The sequence below is a fragment of the Podarcis vaucheri genome, assembly GCF_965113315.1.
Source record: "Podarcis vaucheri genome assembly, chromosome: 7".
Lineage (NCBI taxonomy): Eukaryota > Metazoa > Chordata > Lepidosauria > Squamata > Lacertidae > Podarcis > Podarcis vaucheri.
Genome location: NC_138765.1, coordinates 7,674,222 through 7,695,203, shown reverse-complemented (window position 1 = coordinate 7,695,203; position 20,982 = coordinate 7,674,222). Strand labels below are relative to the sequence as shown.

General features: G+C 45.9%; 1 protein-coding gene across 9 annotated transcripts in view; it reads right to left on the bottom strand.

The window, feature by feature from the left end:
• Nucleotides 1-20,982, bottom strand: part of RYR1 (ryanodine receptor 1) — a 223,963-nt gene that overhangs the window by 69,623 nt on the left and 133,358 nt on the right. For all 9 annotated transcript variants that reach the window (XM_082230909.1, XM_082230913.1, XM_082230914.1 and 6 more), the window contains exons 53-63: nt 20,835-20,924; nt 19,887-20,027; nt 16,918-16,992; nt 16,722-16,797; nt 16,476-16,599; nt 8,755-8,870; nt 7,717-7,784; nt 5,010-5,131; nt 3,918-3,967; nt 3,574-3,634; nt 695-933 (exon numbers count right to left, since the gene is read on the bottom strand). In XM_082230909.1, the coding sequence (XP_082087035.1) occupies nt 695-933; nt 3,574-3,634; nt 3,918-3,967; nt 5,010-5,131; nt 7,717-7,784; nt 8,755-8,870; nt 16,476-16,599; nt 16,722-16,797; nt 16,918-16,992; nt 19,887-20,027; nt 20,835-20,924 (1,162 nt within the window). The remainder of the gene's footprint in view (nt 1-694; nt 934-3,573; nt 3,635-3,917; nt 3,968-5,009; nt 5,132-7,716; nt 7,785-8,754; nt 8,871-16,475; nt 16,600-16,721; nt 16,798-16,917; nt 16,993-19,886; nt 20,028-20,834; nt 20,925-20,982) is intronic.

The following is a 20,982-nucleotide window of genomic DNA, read 5'->3' as shown; positions in this document are numbered from 1 at the left end:
ATGTAACCCGAAGTACCACTGTATTGTTCTGAGGAGCGCAAAACAGCTAGGTTTCCGTTAAACTGCAGAGCGGACCAAATTTCTTCCTCACCCCAATTCACCATCCTTGCCCTGGTGCGATCATTGTAGCCTAGGCAGATCATTCAAGGCCTGCTTGCATTGCTAACAGCAACTATAATGGTTGGGAGTTACTCATGCGTAATCCTGCTCCGTTTGAGCATCGGATTGCCTGGTTAAACCCTCCGGACTACGCAGCCCATCTCAGCGTGGCTGCCCTTAGTCACTCGTAGAATCTGTCTGTGGGCGTTTCTTAAAGCGTTGCCAACATAAGAGTTGTTTGACGCCCAATCGTCTCCGCCTCTCACTGTGCGGGAGTCTCCTGCGCAGGGTGGGCGTGGGCAGCGGGGTGCTTGGGCTCTCCTCACTAACTTCCAACGAAGAGTCCTGGAGCCCCTGCACCTCCCTGTCCCGTTGCTCTCCTGGATCCCTGGTGTTACACTCATTCTCTTCCCTTTCTTCCCAGCTGAGTCTCCCTCTAGCGCTGGGACCTTCTCCTGCAGAATCAGAGACCCTCTCCTTCTCCCGTGCCTCTGATGGCAGTTCCCTGACAGCAACCAACCTATTCAGGCCTATCCATGATTCAAAGCCCAGCTCCACCCACTCATCCCCCCTGCTGCCTCAAACGTTTGCTCACAGATGACGTCATCCCCAAACTGGTGCTGGGCGATGTGCTCGAAGATGGAGGTCAGCACCGGCAGCAGGACCACGGTGGTGTAGGTGATGTTCTGGCCCACGCCCTTGACCTGGGTGCGGGACTGCGACACTTTGCCCAGCTTGAGGTTCTCCACCATCTTCTCAATGTCGTCCGAGGCCCCTTCAAAGAAAGAGCGCAGGCCGGCCTTCACAATCTCAGGCCCCGATTTCATCACTGTCCTGCAGGGAGGAGGTGCCAGGATCAGATTTGCACAGGGTTACGAGCAAGGAGGCCCTACATACCGCCTCGTTAGAGGGGCAACATTTAATTGGGTTTATTAATCAATAAGGTAAAAGGTAAAGGAACCCCTGACCATGAGGTCCAGTCGTGACCGACTCTGGGGTGGCGGCGCTCATCTCGCTTTACTGGCCGAGGGAGCCGGCGTACAGCTCCCCGGGTCATGTGGCCAGCATGACTAAACAGCTTCTGGCGAACCAGAGCAGCGCATGGAAACCCCATTTACCTTCCCGCCAGAGTGGTACCTATTTTATCTACTTGCACTCTGACGTGCTTTTGAATTGCTAGGTTGGCAGGAGCAGGGACCGAGCAATGAGAGCTCACCCCGTCGCAGGGTTTGAACTGCCAACCTTCCGATCAGCAAGTCCCAGGCTCTGTGGTTTAACCCACAGCGCCACCCATGTCCCACTTATTATTCAATAATAATACGATAAATAAATAACAAAACAAAAAACCCCACACAAATGTGTCCCCAACACTGTAACCAGGCAGTGTAGTAAACACTTCCAAACTCCCAGACAACCGCAGGAAGAAGCACTTGAACTTATCGGCACACAAAAATGTGTAGTTAGATTGTACGTTAAAAGAATCATTTGCCCCTCCACCCTGTACGTCCTCCCAGAGATGGCCATGTTCACTGGGTGGCCTGCATGATGCTCTCTTTGTGTGACATATGTATCAAAGCAAGGCCAAATGTCAATAAAGCCATCAGTCTCTGTCCTCACATTTGCCTGGTCAGTTTATCCATCAACACCGTTTGCTGCACTTATTACTTTTTACATTTACAGTGGTGCCCCGCAAGACGAATGCCTCGCATGACGGAAAACTCGCTAGACGAAAGGGTTTTCTGTTTTGGAGGTGCTTCGCAAAACGAATCTCCTATGGGCTTGCTTCACAAGACTTGCTCCCCCCCTTTTTCTAAGCCGCTAAGTCGCTTATCAGCTGATCCGATAAGCGGATAAGCCGCTAAAAGCCGCTAATAGCGCTAATCCGCTAATCCGTCAATGAGCTTGCTTCGCAAGACGAAAAAACCGCTAGACGAAGAGAATCACAGAACGGATTCTTTTCGTCTTGCGAGGCACCACTGTATTATCATTATGGTTTATCCTGTCTTCCCTGCCAAGGAAGCCCAGGGCAGCAAACTCCTCCATCACAAGCAATTTTTAAAAGCATTCTAAAAAAAAATCCACTCAAAACATTCTAAAAACAGATATAGTTAAAAAAACATCTAAAGCAGCTGCAGTTTAAAAAATCTTTTTTTTATACATAAAAAATATTTTTGATTATGTTCCTATGTTACATTAGAAACATAACCAATCAAACATTTAACAGGAGAGGAAAGAATATAACAAAATCTAGACCGTAAACAACTGAATGTAATTGGAAACAAAAATTGTTAAGTTGTGGGTGAACATATCAGATGACACAGCGATTCTTCAAACAGCTTTTGTTTATTCACAGCCCAGAACAGAACTGAACTGAAGGGTTCAGTCAGCCTGCTTATATAGAGCTCCAGTACAACACAACAGTAACCATTTTCTGTAACTATCCCTTATTTGCATATGTGGACCTGAGTGAAAACTATTTACAGTATCCCTCTGCTGGCCCAGGGCGAGAACTTCAGTACATAACAAAAATAACAAGAGGCATCTATGTGCAAACTCTGCAGAAAACATTTTTGGTGAATGCAGATACACAGTATTTAAATTCATTCATTCACACCAAACAGAGAGGGGAGGCAATCTTTTGTGAGCCATGCATCTTTATAGGTCTTCTCCGCAGGTGTGCACATGTGAAGGATTATTACTTACCTGGTTTATATAATGAAGCAAGAGAAAGATTTTTAGCACCTATAATGACAAGGTCCCCTGGCCAGAACCCCTCTCACATGATTTTACATCTTCTCACAGACACAGATAAGTATGTGACTCGCCGTGTAGCACTCTTTGCAACTGCTGCTAGGAACATTAGAGCACATTACCGTATTTTTTGCTCTATAAGACTCACTTTTCCCCTCCCAAAAAGTAATGGGAAGTGCGTGTGCGTCTTATGGAGCAAATACAGGCTGCACAGCTATCCCAGAAGCCAGAACAGCAAGAGTTCTGCACTGTTCTGGCTTCTGAGATTCAGAATATTATTTTTTCTTGTTTTCCTCCTCCAAAAACTAGGTGCGTCTTATGGTCTGGTACATCTTATAGAGCGAAAAATACGGTATATAGCCAAGGCAGCCACCAACTGTAAAGGAGATGAATTTTTTTGACCCTATCTACATCAAGCTATATTCTATCTTTATCACCAAACTCTGAATATAATTGCACATTGTGTTAATTAACATTACTTTTTAATATATTAGTGGCCATGTGATAATTTTAGCTTATAAATTTTATTATTTAATGTCTTAACTTGTATATTAAGGTACTTTTATAGCTCTGTTTAGAGTAGGTAACGTCTTGATAATATAAATGTTTTAAGTTTTTTGTATCAATCCAGTATATTTTCTTTTAATTGTTGAATGATTCTGTGTACGTTGTGGCAGCCTTTGGCTATGTGCAATAAAATGGACTGACTGGCTGACTACTCACCTGGCATCCAAAGAGCGGGCAAGGATGTGCAGGCAGTTAACCACAGCAGCAGCGTCCGTCCCTGGATGAAGACAGAAGACCCAGATTTAGGGCCTGGGTTCAGGAAAATGGACTAGATGCACAGGTTAGAGAAATACAGGTGGTGGGAGAAGCAGAAGGGCAGCGGCTTTGTTCATGGCTGAGGTAGCACAGGGTGAGGGAAGTCAGGGTGCAGGAGGGAGAGCAGACTCGTGGGCGCAAGAAAACCCCCAGTGAGCCGACAAGAGGGAGGAGAAATGAAGAGGAGAGGAGGTTGAGACCGCCTGCCCACCCCAGGACAGGAGCAGAGGAAGGATGAAGCTTACCGAAGAGAGAGACCCGGTGCCTGACTAGGGCTGCCAGTTTGCAGAAAAGGCTGAAGGGCAGAAAAGAGAGAGGTAGAAGGAGAGAATGAAAGAGATTGTTGGAAAGAGGAGTGCACATCGATGGGGAAGAGGGGAGGGCGGACGGGGCCTCGGAGCCTCAGTGAGGCAGCTTGGAGAGGACTGTGTACATGCCTCTACCTTCCTACATTCATGCACACAAAACCCAGGAAAAAAAAATGCAAGAGGCAGAATTCAGAGCTCCGAGTTGCTTCACACACAACCTTTCCCCCCGAAACAGGTGTTCCCAAGTCTCAATAAAAAAATATTACACACATGTGCACAAAGACATGTGGCCTGAAATAAATTTTGGGAGGGAAGGGCTTAGGAGTTTTCAAACAGAAACATTTTATTTGCAAAACAAATGTGACTTCATATCCTCTCTGCTTGATGGTTCCTCTCCCTTTCCCTCAACAAAATTCCCAGTCATGGATGCCGTTGGATCCAGGCTGCTGAGAGGTTTAATGGGTAAATACAACATTCAAATTTAGAAATTCTATTTGTAAATTATTATTGCCTTATAGTTAATACACAAGGTTTCCTCTATCCTTAAAACAACAACAAAACCTCCAAAGTTTTGTATTTCAAAGCTGAAATATGCAAATATGTGAAATTTAAAAAGGAGTCTAATTCGGGCAAACTTTGCATTTGCAAAAAGTTTCATCCCAGCTCTAACAAGAGCCATTTTTCACACATTACTGGCTAGCAAACCTTGGTTTGAACATCTTCTCACAGCGAACCACTGCCTATCTGTATAACAAGCATATATTTGCAAACACAAGTTTGTCCCCACTTTACACTTTACAACCAACTTGAAAGTGTAACCCAAGGCTTCCTCAACCTTGGCCCTCCAGATGTTTTGAGACTACAACCCCCATCATCCCTGACCACTGGTCCTGCTAGCTAGGGATCATGGGAGTTGTAGGCCAAAAACATCTGGAGGGCCGAGGTTGAGGAAGCCTGGTGTAACCCTTTGTGCACACTCTCACACACAGACAAGCATCCAGTTCTTTCTGGTGTTTCCTAGGTACTCACCTGGTTATCATCTCTTTCTCCTTGTTGGAGGCATGGCCCCCGCTGCCTAGGACTTTGGCCGGTGTGGACAAGAAGTAGAGGCAGTGATTGGTGAAGTACTGGTTGATGAGAGGCAGCAGGATCTAATAGGGGAGCATAGATATTAAATAAGATGACGTGCAGGTTTGTGATGTATTTTGGGCTGGGTTTAAACTCAAGAACGTCTGCTAGGACAAAGAGGCAGTCACCTCTCTCCTCCCCATTGGTTTGGGGTGGTGGTGGTTGGAATTACCTCCAGAACAGCACAGGGCAGAGGGAGAGAGGGGAATCGTTCCATTGGGCAAGCAGAAAACCCTTCTGCTAATGAAACCAGCTCCTTAGCATTACATCGGATTCATCCCCATGTACAGTGGTACCTCGGATTAATTAATTCGTTCCGGAAGTCCGTTCTTTATTATTATTATTATTATTCAAAGTTATAACAAAACCTATTTTCCAAAAACATATCCTTATCCCCCCCCAATTTTTCCTCCCCCCCCCCGAACCCATCCTCCCACCCCCCGACTTCCCTCAGTTCCAGTCTTTGGTTTCTCCACTAATGCTATTTTCTGCATGTGACACAGTTGTATAGATCCTCAAACTGTTTAGCTGATTATTATCAGTAAAAAAATTGTGAATGTTTATTCAAAACCTGCCAAGGAGTCCAGTTCGCTTTGTTGCGTCTTCAAATATTTTGTGAAAGGTTCCCATTCATCCTTAAAGTCACAGTTATCCTTGTCCCGTAGCTTATATGTCAATACCGGAGGTCCGTTCTTAACCTGAAACTGTTCTTAACCTGAAGCACCACTTTAGCTAATAGGACCTCCTGCTGCCGCCGCACCGCCGGAGCACGATTTCTGTTCTCATCCTGAAAGCAAAGTTCTTAACCCGAGGTACTATTTCTGGGTTAGCGGAGTCTGTCACCTGAAGCGTATGTAACCTGAAGCGTCTGTAACCCGAGGTACCACTGTACTTGCTTTACAAAGGTCATTTCATTGTTGGTTTTTATGCCACTCACTGCCACGATATGAAGAGGGAAACGTCAAAAACGACATAGTGAATAAATATGATTATTTATGTGACGTTTGCAGGTTTAAATTGAAACAACAGTGGACGCAATTTGTATTTGCTTCTGTGCTTTCCGTTCCTGACCTCTGGCGTGTGGGATGTAAAAACGTATTGCAGTCAAATACAACATTCCTACAATGCACATGGCTGGGGAGTGCTTTGTATCACTCAGGAGAAAACTTGCTAGTTCCTCCTGAGCTGGGACAGACTTCCTTTGCATGTGACTTAATGTGGGGGTGGCCTGTTCTTGGACAGAGGAGCACACGGCCTCCATGTTCTGCTCTTCTTGTTCTCCATTTTGTCTTCCTAAGAGTTAGGAGAAGTGACTGCTGAGTCGCAGTCACTTGAGACTATTTCCCTTAGGGGATAATTCACATAGTTATATGTTGAAATAAAAAAATTCCTTCCAGTAGCACCTTAAAGACCAACTAAGTTAGTTCTTGGTATGAGCTTTCGTGTGCATGCACACTTCTTCAGATACACTGAAACAGAAGTTGCCAGACCCTTCTATATAGTGAGAAGGTGGGGAGGGGTATTACTCAGAAGGGTGGTGGGAATGGGAGATTGGCAGATAGCTGAGGTGAGCCTGTTGACGACTCTTAACGACTGCAATAGGTCTTACAGGAAAAGGCAAGGGGTGAGAAGGTGAGAAATGGCTTAGTCATGTATAATGGGATGACTAAGCCATTTCTCACCTTAGTTGGTCTTTAAGGTGCTACTGGAAGGAATTTTTTTATTTTGACTATGGCAGACCAACACGGCTACCTATCTGTAACTGGAACCATAGTTATATGTTGTTCTGTAAATTAAGTCTGCCCTCAGGGATCTTATTGTGAACTGGATGATTGTAAGTAAACTAGTTTTATGCTAACTTTAATCAGCTGGTTGTGTCTATTCTTTTAGGAGGGATATAAAAAGGGATCGTACCAGGAATCCTAAATAGTGAGGCTCAGACGAGCCTGCAACTAGCTAACCGCTGTGTAATTTAAGAGGAGGATTGTTTAACAACTCTGCTAAGTTATAGAACTTGCTGATGCAAGTTAGGAAGGATATCATAAAATAATACACCCTCTCCTGCCTCCCTAAACTTCCCCACAAAGGTTCTAGTTACAGGTAGGTAGCCATGTTGGTCTGCTGTAGTCGAAACAAAATTAGAAAAATCCTTCCAGTAGCACCTTAGAGACCAACTAAGTTTGTTATTAGTATGAGCTTTCGTGTGCATGCACTGAAGAAGTGTGCATGCACACGAAAGCTCATACTAATAACAAACTTAGTTGATCCCTAAGGTGCGACTGGAAGGAATTTTTTTATTTTATCCCCACAAAGGGTTATGGGCCCAGAACACTTCCGCTGCATAATTTAAAAGGGGGATTGTTTAACAACTCTGCTAAGTAATAGAACTTGCTGACGCAAGCTAGGAAGGATATCATAAAATATTATATCCTCTCCTGCTTCCCTAAACGTCCCCACATGGCAAACGTGCAAATCACAAAAATTTTTGCTCCTGTTTTCAGTTCCGATGGAATTCACCAACATCACTAAGTACAGCTGATGCTCTGTTTAGGCAGGGAAAACCTCCCCAGTCCCCAACGGAAAGAGGAAAAGAGAAAGGTCAACTTACCTTGGCAAAGAACTTGATCTCTTGTTCATGAGGGGATTTCTCCACCCGGCCACTGCTTACCACGGCGTCTGAAGCAGGAAGAATCCCAGTGAGTTCCACCAAGGTGTGAGAAGCAGAGGGGATAAGGAACACTCACATGCAACAAATGCACACCTGTGTCCCTAACCCTGAGCAATTGAGAAAAGGAGCTGGCTTCCAGACAGCTGACTTACTGAGCATTCGTCCTGCCTGGTTAGCACAAAGTTCGCAGGGTGGTTTGAGTTATTTATTTATTGAGTATTAATAATACCTTTGCAGCAAGGTTAGGTGACATTGTGTCAAGCCAATGTTACCCCAGTGCACCAAAAAAAAATCCTGCTCTGGGGGTGAGAGAGTGAGTTTGCTGCGCAAGGGCAACAGGTCAGCCCGAATTTGGTGGTATGGTGCTGAATCCCAGCCAAAAACAAGGACTGGTTGGAAGCATTCCAAAACAGTTTGGTCTTTGGCCCAGGGATCAGTAAGGGCTCATCCAGACTTCATTCTGTGCCATGTTTCTAAGCGCGGGTCCAAACGCTTTATGCTCTTTAGTGCTGAGTCGGAGCAAATGTCAATCCGTAGAAGACCTGATTTGCCATTTGTTGCAATTCAGCATTAAAGAGTGTTGTTTTTTTCCTGGGGAAAGCAGGGGAAGCACTTCGACATAGACCTTTGCCTAGAAAGCACAGTGAGGATGAGCCCAAAGCTTCAAAGCAGACTCTCACTTCCCAACCACATTTGACAAAGCGAATCCAGGTGTCCTTACTCCTATACACTAACATGCTTTAACTGAACTGCTGTCCCTTTCCCAGAACTGAGAATAGAGTTCTGGCTCAACTGGCTTTGCTACACTAGTCTCCATTCCCATCCTAAGTGAGTTGAAACGGCTCATTCTAAAGCTCCCTTCTTCCCCACCCACAGGGTCCCTGGAGATGTGGAGCGCTACAGGGGTCAGTGTGGAGCTCCTCACAGGTTCCAGAGGAAGCTACTGGGGGCGGGGGACATAATCACAGCTCCTTTTACCCAGGTGGGCCACAAACTCCTGAGAGATGTCCATCCACTTCAGCAGCTGCTGCAGGAACCCATAGGCAAACCGCTTCTCAATGGATGATGTGTCCAGTTCCATGTCCTTCAAACCCCTGTGAGAGATAAACAGAATGGGGAGATAGTGAGACAGGTTTTTGCTGGTACTCTCGACCACCTTGGGTCCCCAGATATTGTTGGACTACTACTCCTATCATCCCTGACTGCTGGCCCTTCTCTTTTTATATATATATATATATATATATGCTTTCGTAGATTTTCACGGGTACAGGAATGCAGGTTTTGGTGTCTTCGGGTGTCTTCCCGTGTAAGAGTCGGGGTGTCTGTGCGACGTTTCGACGAGGTCTCACTCGTCATCTTCAGGCTGGTGCTTTCGGCTTCTTGTTACTGGAACAGAGCAGAGTCTGGTGTTTGAGTTCCTATAAATACTGTTGAGGGGTGTGGTGTATAGCCTCCAACGTTCTGGGCAGAGAGGAAGTTCCTAGATTAGTGTGCCTTTTCTTCTTTTGTTCCTTAATTACTTGAGGGATATCTTGAGTGATTTCATGAGTGATATTCTGAATACCACTGGGTGGGTCATTAAGTGTAGATTAGTTGCTAAAGCTTTCGTGTCTTGACCTCTTGAGCTTGTGAAGAGTTTTTCTGAGAAGATGGCTGTGCTGCATTTAGTTGTGCTCTGGCTTGGCTTCGTGTATAGGGGCGAGCTGTGGTTTTGTGCCTTGTGCCAGCCAGATCTGTGTAGGGATTGCAGGGGGGATCTGTGTAGGGATTGCAGGGGGGATCTGTGTAGGGATTGCAGGGGGGTGCAGCATCCGGAGGTGCCACTATAGTTTGGCTACTGGATGGAGTCTGTAATATGTCTGTGGAGAGGGTCTGGGTTTGGGTCTGGTGTGGTTGATTGGTGACGGCGTTCTGTGTGCCTCTGGTTCTGGTGTCGGTTTTTGTGGGGAGGGCTAATTTCCAGATGTCTGGCAGGCGGGACGTGTCGTCACGCTTGTTCATGTTGTGAGGGTGTTTCTTGTTCATGTTGTGAGGGTGTTGAGCCTATTGGTTCACCTCTACAAAATCTCGCTAAATTTCTCGCTAAGCAACTTCAGCCCTATGCAGAATCCATCGCTTCACACGTTACTAACTCCTTCCAGTTCATAGAAACAATAAAGAAGCAATACCTACATCCCGATGACCTACTTGTGAGCTTCGATGTTGTATCTCTCTTCACTCAAGTGCCCATTAATGAAGCCTTGACAGCCATTCAAAACAAATACAACCCCCCCAAATACATCCTGGACCTGACCAACCACTGCCTAACCAACACGTACTTCATCCACAATGGACAAAGATACAAACAGATAGAAGGAGCACCTATGGGATCACCCCTCTCACCGGTCATCGCAAATTTGTACATGGAACACTTTGAAACCAATGCTTTAGACAAGTCAGAACACAAACCCAAACTTTGGCTCAGATATGTTGACGACACCTTTGTAATTTGGCCACACGGGAAAGAAAAACTAGATAGCTTCCTCACACATCTCAACAGCCTACACCCCAAAATACAATTCACTATGGAAATAGAAGACAACAACCAACTCCCCTTTCTTGACGTCCTAATCTACAAAAAACCTGATGGCTCCCTAGGACACACTATCTACCGGAAAAAAACACACACCAACCGCTACTTACACGCACAATCACACCACCACCCTGCACAAATAAACTCCGTAGCCAAGACTCTCATCTCCAGAACCAAACGCCTGGCTGACAAAGACCACTTGACAACTGAGTTACAGAATCTCTCAAATGTGTTAATCGCCAATGGATACCAGAAAAACAGGGTTACGAAGCTAATCCAAAAAGAAACACCCCCCAAAAACCAAGACACAGAAGAAAACAATGGCATGGCCCTCCTTCCTTATATCAAGGGCACTACAGACAAAATCAGCAAAATCCTCCATAAACACAATATCAAAACAGCCTTCTGCACCAACCAAAAAATAGCCAATATCCTCAGAAACCCAAAAGACAAAATCCAGCTGGAAAACCAAGGGGTCTATGAAATACCCTGCAAAGTCTGCCCAGCCACGTACATTGGACAAACAAACAGACGAATAAATGCACGTATCGCAGAACACAAGAATGCCGTCAAAAAAGAAGAAAAAACTTCCTCTCTTTTCCAACACATGAAAGAAACAGGACACGAAATTAATTTTGCAGATTCCAAATTGCTCTTTAACATGGAACATCACCACAAGAGAATAATCATGGAAGCCATCGAGATAGAGAAACACCCTCACAACATGAACAAGCGTGACGACACGTCCCGCCTGCCAGACATCTGGAAATTAGCCCTCCCCACAAAAACCGACACCAGAACCAGAGGCACACAGAACGCCGTCACCAATCAACCACACCAGACCCAAACCCAGACCCTCTCCACAGACATATTACAGACTCCATCCAGTAGCCAAACTATAGTGGCACCTCCGGATGCTGCACCCCCCTGCAATCCCTACACAGATCTGGCTGGCACAAGGCACAAAATCACAGCTCGCCCCTATACACGAAGCCAAGCCAGAGCACAACTAAATGCAGCACAGCCATCTTCTCAGAAAAACTCTTCACAAGCTCAAGAGGTCAAGACACGAAAGCTTTAGCAACTAATCTACACTTAATGACCCACCCAGTGGTATTCAGAATATCACTCATGAAATCACTCAAGATATCCCTCAAGTAATTAAGGAACAAAAGAAGAAAAGGCACACTAATCTAGGAACTTCCTCTCTGCCCAGAACGTTGGAGGCTATACACCACACCCCTCAACAGTATTTATAGGAACTCAAACACCAGATTCTGCTCTGTTCCAGTAACAAGAAGCCGAAAGCACCAGCCTGAAGATGACGAGTGAGACCTCGTCGAAACGTCGCCCAGACACCCCGACTCTTACACGGGAAGACACCCGAAGACACCAAAACCTGCATTCCTGTACCCGTGAAAATCTACGAAAGCAAATATCTCACCTCTACGGGGAGGAAACCTTCCAGCTGACAAGAACCTACGAGAAACTAGAAATCCGAAGAGCCACCATCTTATGTGATCTCCTGTTCCTACGCAACTGCCGAGACAACAACTTAACTCCCACATGCTTCCAACTTAAATTCCACTCTAAAACCCCAGCTACCGAAAGGATCCTGAAACGAACTGAACTATCCCTAATCAGAAACGAAATACATAAGAAAAGATACCTACTAAACCAAACCAACAAAGATCTGCTCACTCTTCACCTCAAACTATGTAACAAAATCCACCCTGCACTCTGGGACAAATGCAAACAACTAGCCGTCTGGAGAGCTGAAACTGAGACCTCACATAAGACAGACAGACACACCAACAAACTCTACAAACTAGAGAAACGCCAGAAGCCCAGCCACCCTCCACAACAACCCATGAAACAAACAGTACATAACATATCAGACAGGATCCTCACCCCAACTGAAACCAAAGTACTCTCCAAAGGTTTCAACTTTGCAGTCGCCCCGAGACGCATCCCCACGGAAAACATCATATGCGGAGTCGAAGCTAGCCTGACCAAAATCGACCCAGATGAAGCCAATAAAATCAGACTTGAAGTCACCAACATCCTCTGCTCCAGCAAACCACCCAGAAGCAATTTACACAAAGAAGAACAGAAAGCACTCACCAACCTGAGGAAAGACAACAACATAATCATTCTCCCAGCAGACAAAGGCAACGCCACTGTTGTGATGAACACATCGGACTACCAAGCAAAACTATCAAATCTACTCCAAGACCCTACCTACCAACCTATAAAAACAGATCCCACCACCTATCTGGAAAAAACCACCAAATCCAAAATAAAAGCCTCTCCTATCAGTGAAGAAATCCAGCTAAGAATCATCCCCAGAGAAAAATCATCCAGATGCCCCAAACTCTACGGTCTCCCCAAGATACACAAAGAAGGAACACCACTCAGACCAATAGTCAGCTCCATAGGCTCACCTCTACAAAATCTCGCTAAATTTCTCGCTAAGCAACTTCAGCCCTATGCAGAATCCATCGCTTCACACGTTACTAACTCCTTCCAGTTCATAGAAACAATAAAGAAGCAATACCTACATCCCGATGACCTTCTTGTGAGCTTCGATGTTGTATCTCTCTTCACTCAAGTACCCATTAATGAAGCCTTGACAGCCATCCAAAACAAATACAATCCCCCCAAATACATCCTGGACCTGACCAACCACTGCCTAACCAACACGTACTTCATCCACAATGGACAAAGATACAAACAGATAGAAGGAGCACCTATGGGATCACCCCTCTCACCGGTCATCGCAAATTTGTACATGGAACACTTTGAAACCAATGCTTTAGACAAGTCAGAACACAAACCCAAACTTTGGCTCAGATATGTTGACGACACCTTTGTAATTTGGCCACACGGGAAAGAAAAACTAGATAGCTTCCTCACACATCTCAACAGCCTACACCCCAAAATACAATTCACTATGGAAATAGAAGACAACAACCAACTCCCCTTTCTTGACGTCCTAATCTACAAAAAACCTGATGGCTCCCTAGGACACACTATCTACCGGAAAAAACACACACACCAACCGCTACTTACACGCACAATCACACCACCACCCTGCACAAATAAACTCCGTAGCCAAGACTCTCATCTCCAGAACCAAACGCCTGGCTGACAAAGACCACTTGACAACTGAGTTACAGAATCTCTCAAATGTGTTAATCGCCAATGGATACCAGAAAAACAGGGTTACGAAGCTAATCCAAAAAGAAACACCCCCCAAAAACCAAGACACAGAAGAAAACAATGGCATGGCCCTCCTTCCTTATATCAAGGGCACTACAGACAAAATCAGCAAAATCCTCCATAAACACAATATCAAAACAGCCTTCTGCACCAACCAAAAAATAGCCAATATCCTCAGAAACCCAAAAGACAAAATCCAGCTGGAAAACCAAGGGGTCTATGAAATACCCTGCAAAGTCTGCCCAGCCACGTACATTGGACAAACAAACAGACGAATAAATGCACGTATCGCAGAACACAAGAATGCCGTCAAAAAAGAAGAAAAAACTTCCTCTCTTTTCCAACACATGAAAGAAACAGGACACGAAATTAATTTCTCAGATTCCAAATTGCTCTTTAACATGGAACATCACCACAAGAGAATAATCATGGAAGCCATCGAGATAGAGAAACACCCTCACAACATGAACAAGCGTGACGACACGTCCCGCCTGCCAGACATCTGGAAATTAGCCCTCCCCACAAAAACCGACACCAGAACCAGAGGCACACAGAACGCCGTCACCAATCAACCACACCAGACCCAAACCCAGACCCTCTCCACAGACATATTACAGACTCCATCCAGTAGCCAAACTATAGTGGCACCTCCGGATGCTGCACCCCCCTGCAATCCCTACACAGATCTGGCTGGCACAAGGCACAAAACCACAGCTCGCCCCTATACACGAAGCCAAGCCAGAGCACAATTAAATGCAGCACAGCCATCTTCTCAGAAAAACTCTTCACAAGCTCAAGAGGTCAAGACACAAAAGCTTTAGCAACTAATCTACACTTAATGACCCACCCAGTGGTATTCAGAATATCACTCATGAAATCACTCAAGATATCCCTCAAGTAATTAAGGAACAAAAGAAGAAAAGGCACACTAATCTAGGAACTTCCTCTCTGCCCAGAACGTTGGAGGCTATACACCACACCCCTCAACAGTATTTATAGGAACTCAAACACCAGATTCTGCTCTGTTCCAGTAACAAGAAGCCGAAAGCACCAGCCTGAAGATGACGAGTGAGACCTCGTCGAAACGTCGCACAGACACCCCGACTCTTACACGGGAAGACACCCGAAGACACCAAAACCTGCATATATATATATATATATATAAATAATTTTTATCAGTTTTTTTAACATATCATTTTCAACAGCAATTAAACATACTTTTATATCTTATTCAAACTTTTGACTTCCATCAATCCTCTCTGAAAAATTTCCAATCTAATCTCTCAGTATGCATTTCTTATCTTCCCTATTACATTTCAAACTCATAACCAATATCTCTATCTTTTTCTACTTTGTAACACTTCGTATATTTCTCCTTACAAAACTTCTTGTAGTCCTACTAGTGTAATTTGTTGATTACAGTTGCTCTTCAAATAATTCATATACTTCTTCCAATCTTCTGTAAATTTCTGGTCCCGCAGGTTTCGAATCCTTCCTGTCATTTTGTCCAATTCTGCGTAGTCCGTTAATTTTGTCTGCCATTCTTCTTTTGTCGGAATTTCTTCTTGTTTCCATTTCTGGGCTAGCAATACTCTTGGCGCAGTTGTTGCATATAAAAACAATTTAACATCTTGCCTATTAATGTCCTGACCTATAATACCAAGTAAAAATGCTTCTGGTTTTTTTAACCAGAAGTGGCCCTTCTCACTACAGATGTGCTACAGATGATAGGAGTTGTAGCACAACAACATCTGGGGACCCTAGAGAAGCCAGGTTTTCAAAAGAGGCAAAGCATAATGTCTTTGTGTGTGCGTCCGTGCATATATTTCTGCTTTCTCTTTTTTAATGTTGGCGCTATTAAAGTCTGTTCCATCACTATTTTCTTAATGGATATTTTAGACCATTTTATGTAAACTACTTAAGGGATTTTAAAAAAAACATATTACAAAGCAGCATATAAATTTTGCTAAATAAAGTAAAGCAGATAATTGTTAGGGGTGCTGTGAAATCCTTCCTGACCCTTCTCCCCTATAATGAGTTGCAAAAAGGGACTGTCTGTGGTAAAATCCGAAACTGGTTAAACTGGCTTTATTGTTACTTAATAATTTCAACCAGATCATATATTAGTAAGTATAGGGATTTAAATGTTACCACCAATACCCTGAATTTGACCCAGTAGCAGACTGGCAGCTAGCGCAAATCCCACAGGCAGGGTGGTTATCCCTAGAGCAGGCATCCCCAAACTCAGCCCTTCAGCTGTTTTGGAACTACAACTCCCATCACCCTTAGCTAACAGGGCCAGTGGTCAGGGATAATAATAATAATAATAATAATAATAATTTATTTATACCCCGCCCATCTGGCTGGGTTTCCCCAGCCACTCTGGGCAGCTTCCAACACAATATTAAAATACGGTAATGCCTCAAACATTAAAAGCTTCCCTAAACAGGGCTGCCTTCAGATGTCTTCTAAAAGTCTGGTAGTTGTTGTTCTCTTTGACATCTGCTGGAAGGGCGTTCCACAGGGCGGGCGCCACTACAGAGAAGGCCCTCTGCCTGGTTCCCTGTTACTTGGCTTTTCACAGTAAGGGAACCACCAGAAGGCCCTCGGCGCTGGACCTCAGTGTCCGGGTAGAACGATGGGGGGGAGATGCTCCTTCAGGTATACTGGAATTGTATTCCTGGAATACTGGAATATACTGGAATTGTATTCCCGATTGTATATGATGGGAATTGTAGTCCCAAAACAGCTGGAGGGCCGAGTTTGGGGATGCCTGCCCTAGAGCATGTAGCATACGTTCCCCCATCTTTTTCCTTTTTTATACAGAACATGTCATCAGTGTGCATGTGTGTGTGCGCAATCTCACCCATCCACCCCACCCCACCCCGTCTCCTTCCAGGCTCACCTTGTCACTGCATAGCCGTTAAGCTGGAGGAATTTGAGCAACTCCTGGGCCTTTTCTCGGTCTCGGGCCTTCTCCTTGGCCGTCAGCGTATCATAAGGCACCAGCAGGGGATGGGTGCCACCCCCTGGGGGGGAGGAAAGAGAAAGAGGAGGCATGAAGCCTGCTGGGAGGGGAGAAAGGGGAGAGAACAACAGCCCCCGATAAAAAGAAAGGCAGAAAGAAGAAGAAGAAGATGCAGAGGCTCACCTTTGGCTTCCAGTTCCAGCTTCTTCTTGCGCCCCCAGGTGTTGTGGTAGTTCTCAGCCAGCTGCTCTGCCATGGCCTGTGGAGAGAGACCAGTGGTGGGGCGAGGAGAAGACGTGGTCAAAAGTGGAAGAAATTATATATTTGGGTAAGTTACGATGACGGAGGGATTTTCCCGCTCTGCTTTGTGCTCACTCACCTGAAGTTCCCTGGAAAGGGTCACTCCAGACAGGTCAATGGGCTGAGGGTTGTAGCCATGGCTGGGGTCATAGGTCTAAGGGGGACACATAAGAACAAAGACCGCTCACTGGACGCCAGTGCCTCCCCCACACCACCATCGCCTCCACCCTTGACTCCTTTCTCTTGCACTAGGTCAAATTTTCTGGATGCCTCTCTCCCGCATAAATGCTGGAAGCTGCCTTAGACGACTGGTCATCGAATCTGGAAACAGTGGCTCATGGTTCGCCTGTCCTGTCCCCTTTATAAAGATCTGAGGAATGAGATTATCACCCCACTCTTACTTACTGTCAGGGCTGCCTCAGGTCTCAGCTCACAAAAGACCAACGCCAAGTTCTTCTTATATACAAGGATGTTTATTGCAGTTCATTATTGGTTCCACAACTGAGGCGCGCAGCCCCGTGTCTGTTAGCCTTAGACCGTTGAAGTCCCTTCTGAGTCGGTCCCTCCCCTACACCAGCTTAAGATGCTTGCTTTGCTCCACCTCCTCCTGTCTTTCCTTTTCCGCAGGGTCTTTCTGCCCGCTGGAGTTCCGCCCCTCCTGGATTCCTCTGACGCTGAATCTCCCGATGGCTCTCCCTCCCTCCTGCGGGCTTTGGGACCTGGCTCCTCCCCCGGGCTCTCCGTTTCCCCGCGCGCTTGCACATTTGAACTTGGCGCGCGCGCCCAGCCTCCAACCTTTCTCCTGACGGTTACGTCACTCCTCTCACTGCTCCCCTCCCCTTCCGGAAGAGTGGCTTGTTCTGACCTCTCCTCCTTTCCAGCCAACAGAGCTGCTTCTCCTGACACACTGGAACTCCCCCCCCCCCTTCGCTACGCTCTGGAGGGGAAGCCAGCCCTGATCTCCAGCTGCTGCTTCGGGATTCCCTGTTGGCCTTCTCCCCCTGATGAGTCCCCCCTGGGGCTCCTCTCCCCCTGGCTACAGGCGCCCCCTCCTGGGAATCCCCTGATTCGCTGGAAAAGCTCATGGAGTCCCTTGGGCCACAGTCCTCCTCCTCCTCACTGTCCTCGGACTCTGCCCAATGGTCCTCCCTCTCCTGCCTCCCATGTGCCTCTGCCCCTGAACCCCTGACACTTACCATCCCAGGCCGCCCATCTGCGGCCATGTTGTTCTTTCTTTAACCAGATCAAAATGATCAGACTACAGCAAAGGTTGCTAGGTTTATCGAGGGTGCAATGAGATTAAGGGCCACTATCTGAACGATAATCTTGGTCATTTGATTGTCCTTTTTACCCATTGTTGTATTTTTAATTGTATACATTGCTTGTTTTATGTTGCTATGGCCATTGGCTAATGCGAATGAAGTTTATCTATCTATCATCTGGAGGGCCCGAGGTAATAATAATAATAATAATAATAATAATAATAATAATAATTTATTTATACCCCGCCCATCTGGCTGGGCTTCCCCAGCCACTCTGGGTGGCTTCCAAAAAACATTAAAACACTGTAGTACATCAAACATTAAAAGCTTCCCTAAACAGGTTGAGGAAGTCTGAGCTATACTCCCTAAATTGCAACTTTTCAAAGTGTGGGTGGATCTACACACAGAAAAAGTCAGAAATTATATCGGGAAGGGATATTGTAATGTGTATGGGTTGCTCGTGCGTAAGTTGCCGCCTCTCCAGGCTTTGTTGCCTTGCTAAACCTTTCAGTCTGGGCAGCCCTTCACTTCGTGGCTGCCTCAGTCGCTAGCAGAATCCGTCAGTGGGCGTTTCTTAAATCTTTTCCAACATAAAAGTTGTTTGACACCCAGTCTCCTCCTACTCTCTCTGCGCGGAAGTCTTCTGCGCAGGGAGGGTGTGGGTAGCGGAGGACCCGTGCTCTCCCCGCTGGTGTCCGGTGAAGAGTCCTGGAGCCCTCTCGCCGATTCCCCCATCAGCCCCTCTATATCCTTGGTGTTGTGCTGATTTGCTTCCCCATCTGCGGAGCTGCCTCTCTCCCTGCTGGGCCCTTCTTCAGCATCATTTGAGAGCCTTCCCTCCGCCTCTAGCTCCGACGTCAGTTCCCTGACAGATATAAGGTCAGCATTTTCCCTTCGGCTCTTTGCCACAGCAACACGTTCCCTGCCTTGCTGTGTCTGGTTCCTTGTCTCCTTGCTTCTTGATCCTCGGACCCTTGACTTCGTGTCTCCTTGCTTTGGACCCTTGGCTTCTTGATGTCAGTATCTCAACTCGCAGTCAGAGGTAACTGCCCCCCCCCGGGCAACCGACTGAGATACTTGTTGACCTTCCCGTCTGCGTCTCCCGGCAGGCAAGGTCATAAATCAGCGATCCTCCTCAGACGTGAGAAGAACACACCCTCCTCCTTCTCCCTCCCTGCATTCCCCCAGGGAGGGGAAGAGACAGACAGGAGTCCTATTTACATGTCTTTTATTCCTGTCATTCAGCAGTACAGAGAAACGTGACTGCACTCTCCAGACTCCAGCAGTAGAGTTACAACTCCGCCCCTGTACTTCCAGTACCGGTCAGATGACACTCTGAACTAACATCCGGTGCTCAGTACGGAGAATAGACTGCCCCCTTTCTCCACTAGTACAGTTCCAGACCACAACATCCTGTTTTGCATTCCAGCCACCTGCAGCTGGCTTTTGCATTGCTGCTTTTCCCTGACACTTGACTCCCGGCTCTCTGACCCTCAGACTCTTGGCTTCCTGACTCCTGGCTTCTGGACTCCCGTTCCTGCTCCCACCCCGCCCCCGATCCCGACATCCCCAGCCGGGACTTTGATCGCCCGTGAACCGGACCGTGACAGAAGGAGGAAATAGGAAAGGGGGTTAAGAAGCCACACAACCCTCTCAAAATTGTGGCCTCCCAAGGGGCTTTTCATTTAATAATAAAAAAAGCATTTAGGGCAAGAAACATGTACTATTTTCCCTTAGTTCCAACCCCCAGGTATTTTTTCTCCTCCTAAGACACATCGGGACAAACCTGGGTTGTTTGTGAGATCTTGCGAGTCTTTTTCTTCTCGGTCTTCTCCTCTTCGCCCTCCCGGGCCTTCTCAACAGTCCACTCCCAAGCGATCATGGCCTTCAGAGACTCCTTGATGGGCCAGCGGTAAATTTCCTTATCCTACAGAAAGGGAACCGTGATGTTAAATTTTGGACAGAGAAGAAGAGAAAGGACTATGGCGAAGAATCACCGCATTTACTCAAATCTACTGCTCACCTTTTTTTGGCCAAATTAGGTTGCGAAAATTAAGGTGCACATTAGATTCGATGGTGCATTAGACTTGAGTAAATACGGTAAGCTGTGGTGCCCCATTACATCCTGGGAATTCTATTACGATCCAATCTGGCCACATAAGAGGAGAGCTCTCTAACAAGGTGACTGATAGCCAACTGAATATTTCTAAGTCAAATCTCCACCCCCACTCACCATTCCCCCCTCCACCTCTTTCCCCCTTTTCTTCCTAATGTAACACTAACGTCTCAACAAATGAAACCGATCTGTAAAAAATGTAACTTGAAAAGAGACATTGCACATACTTTTGTAAACCAAGAAAACCTTTAATAAAAATACATTAAAAATATATATCTGCAAGCAAGAAATCCAATTTTCATCTCTTCATTTGAAAGTGTTATAACATTCCTAATCTTGTAACCAGCTGGATTCCTGACATTTTAATGATACAAAATATTCATCTGCTACCTGAATAATTATTTCTGCTTTAAAATGCTATTCCCCCCAAGAAGGTTTAGTCTGATGGACAGTGCCAACATCCTATTTTTATGATGCATTTTCTTTTGGTCTGAAATTCTAAATTTCAGATTCAGTTGGTCTGTCAAGCGTCAGAATTCTGTGACATTTGCCTTTAGCTTGCAACTTGACTCGGGAGTCGAAAGGTTCTACCCGGCTTCTACAGGGTGCAATATTTACCTTTTCCGAGAACGTTTTGTAAGGGCGCAGCATGGGGTTCGTCTTAGCCTCTTCATCGACCACCTCCCCAAATGACCAGTTATTCTGAATCTGCAAGTGGGAGATCAAATGGTGTCATATCCATTTCTTTCCAAGCAAACGGAGGCAG